This window comes from Eurypyga helias, unplaced genomic scaffold (genome assembly GCF_000690775.1).
Source record: "Eurypyga helias isolate BGI_N326 unplaced genomic scaffold, ASM69077v1 scaffold3763, whole genome shotgun sequence".
Lineage (NCBI taxonomy): Eukaryota > Metazoa > Chordata > Aves > Eurypygiformes > Eurypygidae > Eurypyga > Eurypyga helias.
This window is the reverse complement of record NW_010239077.1, coordinates 18,507-33,698: the sequence shown is the minus strand read 5'-3', so window position 1 is coordinate 33,698 and position 15,192 is coordinate 18,507. Positions and strand designations below refer to the sequence as shown.

The 15,192-nt window shown below is 39.9% G+C and overlaps 1 protein-coding gene across 2 annotated transcripts in view; it reads right to left on the bottom strand.

Annotated features, from left to right (window-relative positions):
* The window catches only part of ELTD1 (EGF, latrophilin and seven transmembrane domain containing 1), a 74,827-nt gene extending 74,172 nt beyond the window's left edge, over positions 1-655 (bottom strand). For both annotated transcript variants that reach the window (XM_010148016.1, XM_010148017.1), the window contains exon 1: positions 634-655. In XM_010148016.1, the coding sequence (XP_010146318.1) occupies positions 634-655 (22 nt within the window). The remainder of the gene's footprint in view (positions 1-633) is intronic.
* Positions 656-15,192: the final 14,537 nt, after the last annotated feature.

Genomic DNA, 15,192 nt, shown 5'->3' with positions numbered 1-15,192 from the left:
GTCCTAACCATTCTGGATATTTGCTAGCCTAGTGTGACAGTTACACGTTTCATTGCTTCTGGAAATATCACTGAGGTGTAGTTTTCTTGGACAAATTAAAATTTCATTAAAAATTTAAAAGATTAAAAATCACCCACAATTTTTAATCAATTATATAATCCAAATCAATTTATGTATCACCAAGTTTAATCCTTTCCCTGTTTTTTTCAGAGTGAAGACTATCTTCCAGAGATTAAAACAGAAACCTGTGGGATTCTGTTGTCATTTTACTGTTCGTAACATGTGAAATCTAAAAATCTCTCAAGCAGACAGAGAGAGAGAAAAAAACCCCAAGAAAACCACAGAAACCCACAATGTTTCTGTTTTTTCCAGAATGAAACACACAGTGAGGTAAAGACTGGCATTTGTGGGATATGGTTTTGGGGTGATCTTAACCATGCAATTACCGAATCCGGTAACAGCACTGATCGAAGATATGGGAACTTTCAGTCCCACGTACCCAGCGACTTTCCACCATCTCCAACCTACTAATTTCTCTCCAGCCCCTGCATCGCTGTCCCCATAGGTCTCCTTGCCAGATCCCACTCCCTTCCCACCTGCCACTCACTCCCCAGGGAAGGAGATTTCACCTACCTAGGAATGGAAGCAGTTTCATTGGTGATGCTGTTGCTGTGCGGTGCCTGGTGCAGATCCCTGTGTCACAGAGAAAAACTCCCTGCCTTAAAATGTATGACTATGTGCAAAATATGCACACATGCCTATCAGGAAAGCGACGTCCTAGTGCAGGCGCTGCTGCCCTGACACTGCCCTTTGTCCCAAGCTTCACGCTTCCGAAATCTTCGGAGACTCACAGGCAGTAAGGGAGGGTCAGAAGGGGCTGAGGACCTGGTCTTCTGGCAAGTAGGGAAAAAATGAGAAGAGAATAAACGAGAAAGTAGAAGAGAAGCAGGAGCCTGGGACTTGCAGGGGATAATAGAGAAGTTTCAGGGGTGAGTGGGTTAGAGGAGCTGCTTGGGAGAGTGTCTGGGGGGGAGGGAGGGTGAAGATGGAAGGGGTGAGCTGCAGCCTGCTGACACAAGGAGTGAAGGAGAAGCAGAAGAATGGTGCAGCAGATCAGGGAGGGTGAGGAAGAGGTACAGGAGATTAGTAACTAGCTCAGGGTATACGAGCTTGGAGGTAACCGTCTACATGGTTCCTTCCACCTTTTCCTGGTGAGCTGAACATATGTAAGCCCCAAGACCCTTTTTTTTTTTTTTTGAGACAAGCTTGTCTGGGTGCAATTGTTCCTCCTACTGCTTTCTTCAGTTTTGAGATAGATCCTTACTGCAGCCAAGCAATGTTGCTTTAAGGGTAATGGCCTGTGAGGAGGTACAGGAAATCCACTGAACTCTGCATTGTGAGGAAAACAAAGACATATAGGAAGGGAGGAAAGAGGCAGGAAGGCAATTGTATGGCCAGGAATCTCAGGAGCTGAAGGAGCTGAAGTTTCAATGGTTTCGGTGGGACTGAAACAGGGAGTTGTGTAATAGGAAATATTCAGTATAGCCAATTTGGTAAAGCATTTGGCATGTCTTTGTGTTAAACGTGAGAGCAATTTGATCCTCGTTATAGCATCCTAATCGACAAGACTTCAGCACGTACTTACATTATGCATGGCCATGCAATATTTTCTCTGATCTTGTATGGATGATGAGCATAACGTCATTTCCCAGCTTCCTGAAGATGATGACTCATATACTGAAGTATTGTAAACCTGGAGCATTGATGTATGCCTGTCTTTATAGATGGAAGAAGAGGGACATGCACAAACAGGAATGCTCTTGGAAGAATGGAGAATATCTCTGAACTAAATAAGACAGACGTGAGGCTGTGGAATGTCATTGTGTTGAAATATGGCATGTCTGACTAGAAAGTTTTGAAGTTGGAACTTTGGTAGGGAACTGATGGGAAGGCATCAGCCTGGACTTCGGAATTATTTGTGTATGTGGCAACATTTTTTACTAAACCTATTAGAAACTATCTGCTCACCATAATTTTCCAGCTTCATGATTGCTGCTGGCTGCAGTTCAATGGGTTAAACTCTGCCTAGGTCGAGGAGGTGTGAGGCATGTAGAAATAGCACGTAGGTGTCTGATTGGCACAAAGTTGTTCTGTAGCACCTTGGCAAAGAGAGAGGAAGCTCCAGTAACCGGATGTTAATTTTCGATGAATCACAGAATAATGAACAAAGGGTCCAGGTGTAGAAAGACTGTTTTTCTCCTGTTGCATTTTGGGAGGAGGGGAGATCTTAAAGGGGAAGAGAGGAAGGGACTAGGAGTTAGTTTGTTTTGTCAAGTTTTCCTGTAATCTAATGCATGAGAACACAGAGGAGCAGAAAAATGGACAGAAGTGAGCTTTGATCTGCATGTCCTGTCCTTCATGCTGACATGCTCTGTATTGTCAGCTAGGCTGGTCTGAAGAGAGTTACAGATCCTGCTGCTGAATTTCAGTGGACTAATAAGGGATGGGTTTATAAAGCCTGTAATGCAGAAATTTTATTTTATTGCACTGTCTCTTTTTACTCCCCAAAATCAACCTAAGAGATGTTTAATAGTATGCAAGTGGAGAGAGCAAGAATTTACAACCTAAAATTCAGGTCTTAAGAGCTGGAAATATATTTTGAAAAGTCAGAGATATACATTTCAGTTTCATCTAGACATCAGCTTTTGGCAGGGGGTGTTTGGATAGACTGTTTGAAGAGCAATTTTGTGAATCCTAGTGATAGTGTATTTATAGTAAAAACTTTAATTCCTTTTCTGATTCAAGGCCTAAGGATATAGGTGAAATTGTGGGGGACTCAGAAAAAACCCATAAACTCACTATAAGAAGACAAATGCCTACTTTCCTTTTTGCTAGAAAAGCACACAATGACTTGCTTTTTAGTAGCCAATGGTTCAAACTTATCAAGAGTCTATGCCAATCACATCAGGATACTTTCCATCCAGAATAGTATTGCTGAACTACTTAGTCCACTCACAGGTATAGTGGGCAAGATCAAAGGCAGTGCCTATGTCTAACTGGCAAATGGTTTACATTATGGCCAGCAATAGGTGAGGAGGGAGCACACAGAGAAGAAAGATGTGGAAGAACAGACCAAGGACAGAAGAAGGAAGGTTAGGTCAAGAGGAACTCTGGGTGATAAAAGGAGCTTCGATCAGATTTAGAAGGCAATAGGGAGACAGTGAAGAAGAGGGATTTAGGAATATCTTAATGAGATCTCAATACTGGGAGCAGTGGATTACTTTTGCATTAGACTACTTTAAGAACTGGCTAATGTGAGTGTCAGTTAGAGGCTGAAGACAGCAAGGTCGCAGTAGACATGGATGTGGAGAAGGATGGACTTGACAAAGATTTTATGGGGAGAATGAAAAGGAAAGAGGAGATTTCTGAGACATTTTGGAGATTAAACCAGGAGGATTTACTGATAATATCTATTGGCATATAGGGATAAGGAGTTAAACAAGTGGAGATGAGCAGGTGAACACATGAGAAAGCAGACACTTTCAAATTTATGCTGTCAAAATTTTCAAAATATGCTGAGAAAAAATATTGAGGTGTCATAAAACAGAAGTATTGATAGGTGCCTGTCATTATAGGCAGGGAGGAGGGACATGCACAAGCATGCATATTCCTGGAAGACTGGAGAATATGTCTAAACTAAATAAAAAGGGTACAAGAATGTGAAATGTCAGTTCTGCAGAATCCATTTTGGTTTGTCTCAAAATATAGAAGCATTAAAAATAAACAGATTGTAGAAACACTCTAAACGACAGCCTTTCCATTCTTACACACAGGAAGCAAAGACCCAATTCTATACTTGTGTTGTTCATTTTATAAATGGCCTCATTTATCTTTGCAAGACTGAGTTGGGAGGGCATAAGTAAATGAATATACACAGGTTAACATGCTTGACTTCAAACCACACATTTCTGATTACTGATCACTGTGATTACAATTTCTTATGCCTGACTGTAGAATTCTCAAGTTGGTTTTTTTGCTGGTGAACTGATAGGGATGCATCAGCCTGCTCTTAGAAATTACTGGATATTTTCCAAGCTTTGCATTGTGAAGAAATGTATTTATTCACAGTGGTTTTAAAGGTAATTGGGATGCTGATTGTGCAGACAATGCTATGAAACTAACACCCACAGCTGATGAGGGAGGGAAGTTAACACTTCCTAGAGCTCAGTCTTAGGTAGCTTTCAAAAGATAAATATAGAGCAACTGCTTTCATTCCAGAAAATGCCTATAGTATCAACAAAGGAGCATAAAATGAAGCGATCTAGTATTAGGCGTGTTTCCTTTAAATGAACATAAGCATGATCTACTGTATTAAAGATATTTATTCCTTTGGTGTGATCAAACGTGGAGTGCTAGCTGGAGATATACCAAAGAGTCTCACCACATTTGCATTTTTATATTACCGTGGAGAAAAACAAGAGTGTTATATCAGGATATATATTTCTTTCTCAAACTACAAGTTAAGTATGCCAGCAGATACGTACTAAGAGCCAAAAAGATGTTTTCTGATGGGCATCTTACAAATGTATCTGCCATAGGTTGTGGACACCACTTTCAGACCACTGTGGATCATCCTGAGAGGGGTTGGTGAGAATGTGTATCAGACTGAGAGATCCTGAATGCTCCAGGTAGGGTTTGTAAATCTTCAGCCCCCTTGCTGTTGAGTTCCACATATATTAAAAACCCTCAGTCTCTAGTATCTAACCCATCAGTAGGATGCTCCAGTATAATCCACTCTGGATGTGCACAACAGCCACATGCAGGTGCATGCACACACTCATACATTTATCTCATATATAAGCACATATATGAATCTGTTACTGAATTGGACTGATAAATATTTAATGCCAATAATAAAAAGGAGATCATGATCTTTCCTTTCAGCCTTTGCTTTTTTTTGACAAATGAATGTTCACTTGAATTGTCAAATTTGCTGACAAAAGGAAAATGGGACGTAAAACAGACTGAGGATGAACAAATGCCTTCGATAAAGCTTTTTCTCAGATGCTTGCTCTTCTTTTTAAATATCAAGTTAATTTATTGATTTCAAACAAAACCCTATCACTTCAAGAATTTAGATGGTCTTTATACTACTTCAGAAATGTTTCATTTATCCTAGTCACTAGAGAAATTATAGGTTTTTTCCTAGTCAATAAAATCTGGATACAATTGAAAATGCACTTAAATGTCATATCAAAATAATGAATTTCCATGGTTGGTTTAAATTATTTTCAAATAAAAAATCCAGCAAAACCATTTTTTGAACACAGACTAGTCTGTCATAGAGCAGCCTACCTCAGAGGACTCTAGCCCAAAAGTAGTGTTAGCATCTGTTTTATAACTGCGTCACCTTACCTTCCTGTCTGAGTACCGCACGAATCCTTATTGTTTTATGTGCAAACATCACATTCCATCTGAGCATACAGGGCTGAATATATCTCTTGGGATGATGTAACTCTAGGCAATTCTGAAGCAATAAGCACACAAACGCACATAAACATATGCATGCACACATCCTACTAAATCTGCGTAGCTATGTCCTTCTGAAAGAAATTTCACATTTCAGTGTTCAGAGCCAGTTTCCTTCTGTTCTTTGCTGTACCTTGGATGAAGTAGTGAAATGAGGGAATTTAAAGTGAATGCAATGTTTCTGAAAGCCAGATTAACTGCCCTGAAATTGGGCACTGGTTTTGTATCTGCTATAATACAGAAGAGATGTACAGACTAAGTATAAAGATCCTCACAGCGAAAAGGGATAAAGTAGTTAAGTTTCCATGTCTTTTTATATTCTCCCGGGACCAGTCATGCTATGATAGAGCTAATGACAATCACATCTCTGCAGGAGGAATAAAGTGAACCCCATGAATAATTACATCAAAATTCCAGATTACCAGTTGCTTTTAATCCACACTCATTTTATACCAGAGCATTAGATGTGAAGGGCTTTTACAGTGCAGCGCAAATACATTAACCACCAGATAACCAGACTAGCTCCTAGAAGACCACAATTCCCTCTTTTTTGTTTGACTTACATGGGAGAAGTGTTCTGACACTTCTCATTTGTCTATCATACAGTCTTAGACTTGAAGTTGTGGCAGTCACTGTCCTAACCTTTCCAGGTGTTTACCATCACACCACTCCAGCAGGCTGATATCCCACGAAGCCATCCTAGATTTTTTCTCCTCAGGTAACAGGCTGGAAAATTCTTAAATTATGACATAGGTTTGGGTTCTTATTCAATTAACTTCCGTGTCTGTTGAGGAATGACTGGATCCTAAGAGAGGATCTCAGCATTTGGTCCTACACTTCCCAGGAACCTCCAGCTCCTGTAGGGTTGTATCTGCACACATGCAGGCCCAAAGTGAGCAGCAGAGGAGGTATGACCAGCTACATGTGGCCCCAGTGATGAAGAGGACCATGGAGAGATGAGGTGTACACAATGCTGGAACAGAAGATGATCCTTTCCATCCTCTCAGTCCCTCAGTTACAAATGTCCTGGTTAACAACTCCTGGAAGCACCGTCTCTCTGCTGCTTTTGTGCTCTGACCCCTTTTTATTGTCCTGCCATGGCCAGAGCCCTCTTCTACCTGCCCCCATTCCTGCCTCACCACCTTTCCCCAGCTGCGTCCCTTCCTCCTTTCTCCCAGTGACTCCTCAGGAATTTGTGTATTTCCTATCTGAGAACTCTTGCAGAAGGAAAAATACTTGAGAACCATGGCAGGGAACAAAACAATACTCAGAAAGTGAAAATATTGGACAATCATTTAGGACTTAGAGCAGAAAGTTCATCCTATGAACTGCCAAGAATGCTGTAAGTCAAAACAAAATGCCTGCATTGAAAACAATTGTATCATCATTGACATTTCGTATTATCCTGTCCTAGGCAGAAGGTTCTCTATGATGCATGGGCCAGGAAACCAATTCTGCAATATTCTTTCTCTGTGATATCATCTCCCTCATTCAAGGTTTCAGGAACATGGTAGTTCACTGGGAATTTGTGAAGTTTGGAGAAAAGTTGGCAGTAGCCCACAGAGCACAGGTGAACTCCCTCCACTCAATGATAGCATGGACAATGCTTTGACAGAGAAGAGCAGAATGAATGGGAGTGACAGGTCTCCAGGCCTCCCTGTTATTATCCGATTGCTTATTTAGCATCCCAGTCACTTGGCAAACCATATTGTTCATGTGGACTGACTCCAGAAAGAGCTTCCTCTGGGCCCCAGTAGTACACAGCAGAGTTCATAGCAGCTACAGCAAAGTTCAGGCTTTGTTGCTGCCTAGGAATGTGACTTAGAGCTGTGTTCTCACTCACTTCTTCATGCTAAAGGCTCACGTTCCTGTGGTGTTAGGGCACTGTTGGCTGAGCTCTGGTAAGTCCTGTTGAAGCAGTTTAAAATTAAAGCCTGTAGTATGCTGGTTTGACCCTTTGCTAGAGACTGCCACTGCAGCAATTTTCTCAGTTGCTTCAATTAAAAGCTAAGCATTTTAAGTTAAACCTAATTACTCATTGCTAAAACTTTCTGTTTGTTCTAAAACTTTTTTTTTTTTTTTCTCTCTAATGGTATCTTCTAGATTGTGGCATGACTTGAAGAAACAAAATATGTTCATCACAGAGTTGTATATTATTTTGTATGATGCAGACACCCTTTTGACTCTAAAAGTAAACTCTTTAACTTGCATCCTTCAGACCACTTTTCACGTGTCTGCCCTTTCCTCTCGAGCTGTTAATTTTGACTATGTCCTTTCAGAATTTCCTTTTCGCTTAAATTGGTGTAATTCCATCCCTGATGTGAGAAATTAATTGCAAATAAATAAACCTAGTGATATTTTTCCCCCAGTTTGGACTCCTACATAGAGTTACAGAGGACACTATTTCTCTCTTATATTAGTCCTGCTTAGAGCTGAAGTAGGACTGAAGAGATCTGGACTCACCCTTCCCCAGGAATGGCTTGCAGCCTTTTTTCCATCCTCACTGCTGCTGGGCAGTACATCCATCCTAACCCAGAGAGGTGAGGGCTAATTCACACTCCATCAGTACATACAAGTAGTTCAAATCATTTCTTCCAATGTTCATTATCTTGCGCTTGTCTGCACTGAACTTCATCTGGTGCCTTGTTATTCAGTCACTCAGATTTTATTAGATCCTCCTGAAATTCCTTACTTGTCTCCTTGGTTTATATTAACTTAAATAATTGTGTATTGTCAGCAAATTTCAGCACGTTGTTATTCATCCCATTTCCCATATCATTAAATATGAGTGGTGAGCAAATAGAGAAGAAAATTATTCATGAATATTCATTTGAAGTTAAAAGCAAATTCCGTTTTGACAGCATTAGTGGTTAGTCTTTGTTCACTTTGAGTGTTAAAGATTTACTAGTGCAAATGCATGCAGAAAATTCACATTTTACTCCTAAATACAAAGAATCCCTCCAAACAAAATTCAACCTGCATGTTTCTAGGCAAATCTCAAATTTCAGGGGTAGAGGGAATATCTCTAGAGAGGGGAGAGTCCCAGATGCTAAGAATATATTGTGGAAGGCCTCCCACTTTCTCATGCAGAGACAATCTGACACAAACCAAGGTGGGAACTGCAGTTCTGATACATCCCATTTGCCATCTGTATCAGTGCCCACCCAATGCCAAGAAAAGAATTGCAGTCCTGACCAGCCCTCCATTGCCATCTGCACTGGCTGATGACCAATCCCATATTTCCAACTGTTTTGGCTTATGGATTGGCAGTTCCATGCATCCTGGCATTCTGGTCCAGTCCCATCTGGAAGGGGTTTATGGACTCGCAGCAGGTTTGGCTGTACAGGTGCTACTTGGTCTTGGTCAGCTGGGCCATGCACAGCTCCTGCAAACAGGCTGCTGGCCAGGAGGTCTCTGCCCTCCTCTGCAGCTACACACCCAGAGGGAGCCCCAGGCAGGCAACAAGGCTTTGAGGGGCCCTGCCGATCCTAGCCATTCCGGGAAGTAATGGTCTCCCTCACCCATACAGCAGAGATTGCACTGCTTACATGAGCACAGCTTCTTTTAAAACGTGACTCTGTGTATTTCTAAAGTCATAAGATATGTCATAAATCAAGATCATAAAAGAATGAGATATTTTATAATAGCAACTAAGAACCGGTCCAGTCTGTTACCACTGCTGTTATGCATTACAAAGCAAAGATGAAGGTTATCTTTAAAATCCATACAGATTCTAGAAAGGGGAAACAGAAGCAAAGCCTGTGAATAAGGCAGGAAACTTGCAATACTGTGACACAGTGCATGTGAAACATTGCTATAGCAGAGAAATTAAATTGATTCGACTTCCACATGCACAGAAGAGGTTGAATGGAGGTACTGGTGAGCAGTTTAATTTGATTCCCTCCATCCTTATTCCTTGTTATTTTTAAGTAGCATTGATACTGTGTTAAGTGTGCATATAAGGACAAGAGGCCTCTTCAGTCACTTCAGTAAATTAAAATCTATGCTCCACATAAAGTTCTGCGTGAACACAATGTCAAAGTTCTCGCACACACACTCACAGAGGACCATTTGGAATTTTGGATGATTAGCCCAAATTGTGTTAAGGTCTGTTCGGCACATTAGTACAATGACAAAACCAGAATGGAATATAGTCTGCAATGCTCATAAAGCAGCAAGAAATATATATTTGCCACTGTCATATATAGTTCACTATGTAAACTCCCAGGTATGGCAAGCAGTTCCTGAATAAATTCCTGCCTGCAAGCTAAAGTTTGTGAAAATTTTGCTTATGCATGGCTACAGGGCTTGTTCTTTAAATGAACTGAAATACGAGTCTATTCATGAATTACTTGAACTGGTACATTAAAGATTCACATAGTAATTCAGATTTTTCAGATTAATTATTTGAAGTATTTTCAAAATACACTGCTGCTATGTGTATATGGCATAGTCAGCGCTGTTTATACCGTATGACACAGCTTTTGTCATGAGGTTGTAAGAAAGAAGACGTGCAGATATTCATATGCAACTTCCTTCACAGAAATGTCTGCATTTAAAGTAAAAGGAAATTAAAATGAGATTCTATTGTTTAGATGAGAAAGTGCAAAAGTTCATGACTAAATTAATGTAATTCCAGTTTTGACCTTTAGACAAAGCATTTATGAACTTTCCAATAATGACTTCATATTTACTTGGTGCTTATGCTTTGGTTGCACTGGTTTAATTACTTAAAGAATAAAACAACTATAAACGTATATGTGCAATATACTATATACACTAAAATCTTAACACTCATTACGTTATTCAAATGATGATACGCTGGACTTCAGGTCACAAATCCTCTCCACACCAGCCTTGCACACATGATCCTAGAAACATCTGGGCACAGAAGTGGGTGTGTATGAGAAGTTCCTGTGTGTTTCAGGAACCACAGGGATGTGAAAGATGCACATGTACATTTGCTATTCTGTTTCACATTGTTTGCCAATATCCATTTTTTAAAATTCTTCCCTAGGTATCTCAAATTATCTTTCATTTCAGTATTTTCAAAGCCTCCTTATCAAGAATAGGGTTTCCTTGGAGATTTTGAGAAGATTTTGAGCTCACTGAAGTCAAGGGAACTATGCTGTTGTATGTAAGCTGAGGATCTAGTTTGATAGTCTCATCTTTGTGAATACAGAGCAGAATGAATTTATTCAAACTTATGAAAGCCACATGAATAACTTTGTTTGAATGATTCTGTTGTATTCCCTCTGCATTTACAGTGTAATTTAGCAGACTGAAATTAATTTTTCTTCCCTGATTATGTTTTCTACAGACACTGAAAAGGTTGATGAGTACAATATAGTTTTAAATGATGTGCCTTGTTTATGCTTTTTTCTTTATGGTCCATTACTGTAGGATTTGAGTGGAACCGTATGATTATAGTCTTGGGTTGTCATGCAAATGGACTCATTTTGTTCCATTTCCCATTCCCCTTACCATCCTTGTCAGTGCGATGGATAAATCTTGCTCTGTGTTCTGTTCCTCATAGACTTGCAAGGCTGTCATCAGAATGGATTAATCTTCTGTCTGTGTTATCACAAAATTCTCTGTCCTAACAATGACTTATCACTGAATTTAAAGCCTGATATACTTTATACTCAATCTGTAGACTTAGTCTTGCAACAAAAATTGTAATGAGAGCTATAAATGGTACAAGACTAATCCATTCTTATCACAGTCTTTGAATTGTAATTTCATGGATTTCCTTGAATACAGCATTTTACTGACCAATAGCTAGAGAGGACATGGTAGACTAATGTACTTGAATTTTCAATTTTAAATGTCACCTAAAGTAAACTTCCAAATTGTTTAATTAAGTGACCATAACCATATTAGAGGTTATTGTCAGCACAACTGCTGCACAAGCAGTTCCTTTGATAACAGCCAGGATGTGGACAAACTATTACTCAACAGCATATAAAAAAATCCATTAAGAATAATGATAATGGTGGGTCTTAAACCTAAAATAATACAAATTTTAGAGTTACTGCTTACACATATAATCCCTTAACTCTCTCCATGCTTAGCTATTGTATGGGTTTTAAACTGACGTGTGGTCATTATGTATGCTTGTAATTTATTCCTTTCTCAGGGTTCTCACACTGGTCTACATTATAAGAAAAAGATGTTTTTAGCATTTCTTTAAAATATGTATTTATGTGTGTGCTCAAGATGATAGATGAAATAAATATTTACTATTTCTTGCTCCCTGATGTAATGTATAAAAGGCCAAAATAAGCTGATTTAAGCTATTCTGGATGAAGATAAAGTCTTCTAAACTGTAAGCTATCCTGATGTTTTATTAGTATATTAGGCTTGTCTACATGGTGATTTTAACATGAGGAAAAGAAGTCAGTGCTAGACTATGTTAAACGGAAATAAGGGCTTCCACACTATTTCCTAAAGCTGATTTACAGGAATTCCCATGTTAACCATTTCATTTACAGGTTCTGTTTGTTTGACTTCAGAGTTGGCAGTTTTGGCCAGAAACCTGCTGCAAACTTTTGCATGTAAGCTCTGTGATTTTTCTCACCCTGCTTTATGAGATGCCTCCTAGAACTGGCAGGAGTCCTGAGACTTGCTGTGTTAATCTGCCATGATGCTTCTCCCATAACTCAGCTGTGTTTTGCCAGCTCCATTTCTAAACTGACATGAAAACAGCCTGGAAGACACACTGCTAACTTACTGCAGTCTTTAATATAAACAGGATAATGTCTTGTACTGGCACTCACACAGTCAGATGGATTTTGCTTTGTAGCTCTGGAGGAGTAGCATTATGGTTTCAGAAGAAGGCAATCTGGAGGATGAAGTAAAAAGCAGTGTGTTTGGGGTTTGGGTTTTTTTTTTTTTGCTTGGAGGAATTCCTCTGCAAATGCTTTCACAAAGTGCAACATTGCAGCTTTACTTGGTGAGCTGTGAATGCCTGCTAGGACACAATCCTGGCAGGGAAGGCAACGCTGAAGAATTTTATGCTGGAGAAGGTGATGATCCTGCTAAGCTGTTTGGCGCTCATTTGAAGTGACAGAAGAACATCCATGTGAAAACCCTTTCTCTCCCTCAAATTTAAAGCGGTGGGATACCCTTGTTGCCTACAATACTGATGGACGCTGAACTTAAAAGGCAGCAACAACAAGCAGGAAACGTACTGGGTAGTTTGTATGTTCCCTGTAGCCATTAAACAAATTCGGCTAGACCTGTAATATACACTGCTTCCACTGGGTGAGAAATGACTGCCTCAGAAATAAGACTTGGTTAGAAGGACAGCTCTACGGACGAACCCTGTCTTGCAATGAGCATGCTAACCAAACTATTTGTTTTGCCATGAGCTCTCCTTTATGATGTCCACAACCACAGATCTCACTTTAAACCCACAGTGTGAAGTATGCTTTTAAAACTATTAAAGTTTCTTAAGAAGCGTTCCTAATTCAAGCATTAGCCCATCAATGTCTCCCTCTATACATTCTGATTTGAGAATGCTATGCAGCACTTCAGCCCAAGTGCCCTCTCCACTATAGCACTGACATAATGCTCAGTCTCTGGACCCAGCTTCCATTCCTGGATTTTACAAGCTCCACAGCACAGACTCATAAGTGACTGTGCATGAAAACTTGCCAGCCGGATCATATAATTTATGATCACTGTTAAAAGTCTCCTCTTGGTCAGATCTCATCATGTATGAAAAAAGGGTGGATTTTTTCCCTTTATGGTTTCTTGGGGGCCTGTCACCTTTTCTTGGGTGCCTGTTGGGTTACAACAATCTTAGATAAACTTTCCAGTGTGTTGGTAAACACACTGCATGTGTGCATTGGTAGAACCTCTTGCCAAAGTACTCTCTGTTTCCCAAGAAAATGGGCAGGTGTTGGGTGCACTGAGTGAAGCTTAGCCCTGTCCTTTCTGCAGCCACTATCACAGAGCATTTTTCCTTTGACTTGGCACCAGGAGTAGGAGCAGGAATTACCAGCTTAGTTTTATTTACTCTAACAACATCTTGTAGACGTTTGGTTTTGTGACACTCCTCCAGATGGGACTGAGCATGCAGCTCTTTGAGTCCCAGAGCTCTACAGATGTCCAGATGGAAGACTAGGGAGTGCAGCAATCAGTGTGTAATTGGGTAAGTGATAGACCTGCTGCAAAACAGCATTACCTCAGCCTTAAGGAGGATTAATTACAAAAGACCTATGATGCCAATTAATTCTCTTTAAAAAGTTTTGTGTGGATTCAAGGCATTTTAAGTCAAAGAAGCTGTAGTTAATTCGACATAATGTGCCTACATAAATAAGCGAGTGTTGCAAGATATTAAGCACTTTATATATCACACAAATGGAAGCATCTGAGTTATTTCTTTGTGAACGTATTCTGTAAACAGTAAGAAACTGATCCCCACTGCCACCAGAGATGGTCTTCCTAAAGCAGACTGTAACCTCTAGTTCTGTCTTGCATACAGCACCCAGTGCTGAATGCTGAATGTGAAGTTTGATCCCAAAGTGCTGATAAAATACAGCTGATTTCTCAGCTTAGGCTGACAAGATTTGTTCATGCTTAAAAAAGTAACATCTCAAGTGACAAGCCCTCAAGATTTCAAAGAAAGCCTAAGAGAGTTTTGTTCAATCAGAAGGTAACAGAGATGCTCTTCCTGACACATCGCTGCAGTCTCAATGGAATAAGATAGGCACTGAGGAGAGGGAAATACTACTGATCAGGTTAAGATGAAAACTTGCCTTGTGAGTGCTAATTGGAATGCAAATCTTTGTACCATAAAAAAACTGAGCTATGAATAGAGCATTGGGGTTTAATTGATTAAATGTGTCAGTTTCTAAAAAAGCAGGAGGTACATGCTCTGATATACTTGACTCCCAACAGTTTTATTAATAGGTTGTGCTGGTTTTAACCACAACATTGGTATATGGTGCTTCAGCTTCCTTAGAGATGCAGGTATAATACACTGTATATTTTTACACTTAAGTGGATTTCCTATGAAAGGCACACAAGACAGTATGATTCATAAGGTGAGCTGGAACGTGCCTGGCAAGGTGTGCTGGCACTGCCGTCAGCAGCTGAACTGTTGAGGCAACAGAAGTGTACAAGAAGAGGTGGGGCTGGCAGCGACTGAGTAGCTTTGAAGTACAGGGGTTTGCCATTGTTCCATGAAAGAAATTACTATAAAATGTATTATACATAAGCTTGTAAATATACCCGGGAATCAAAGAGAAAGTAAAAAAAAAACCCACTACCTCAGACTAATTGTTGCTTTAACTTCACTGCCAAATAACTTTAAGCACTAATATGGTGATATTTTTCCACATTTTCTGCTGCAAGAAGGTAACAAATTTATAAATCTCGTGCTGAGTGATACACTCACCTTTAGATGGGTATGACAGAGCATGGGTGTATGTGTGCAAGGAGAACTTTGGCCCGTCTGCACAATGCTTATTGGTACACAATGTGACAACTTCCCCCCCAGCTACTTTCTCATTGTAACTCAGGTGTGTTAGCTGCAAAAGCCATATATCCAGCAAGTCACTCTACAGATGTTCACTTTCACCCTATGAATCCTCTCACTTATTTCCACAAAGTAAATTATATTTTTCTCAAATCCTGGACCAACATTTATCAGAG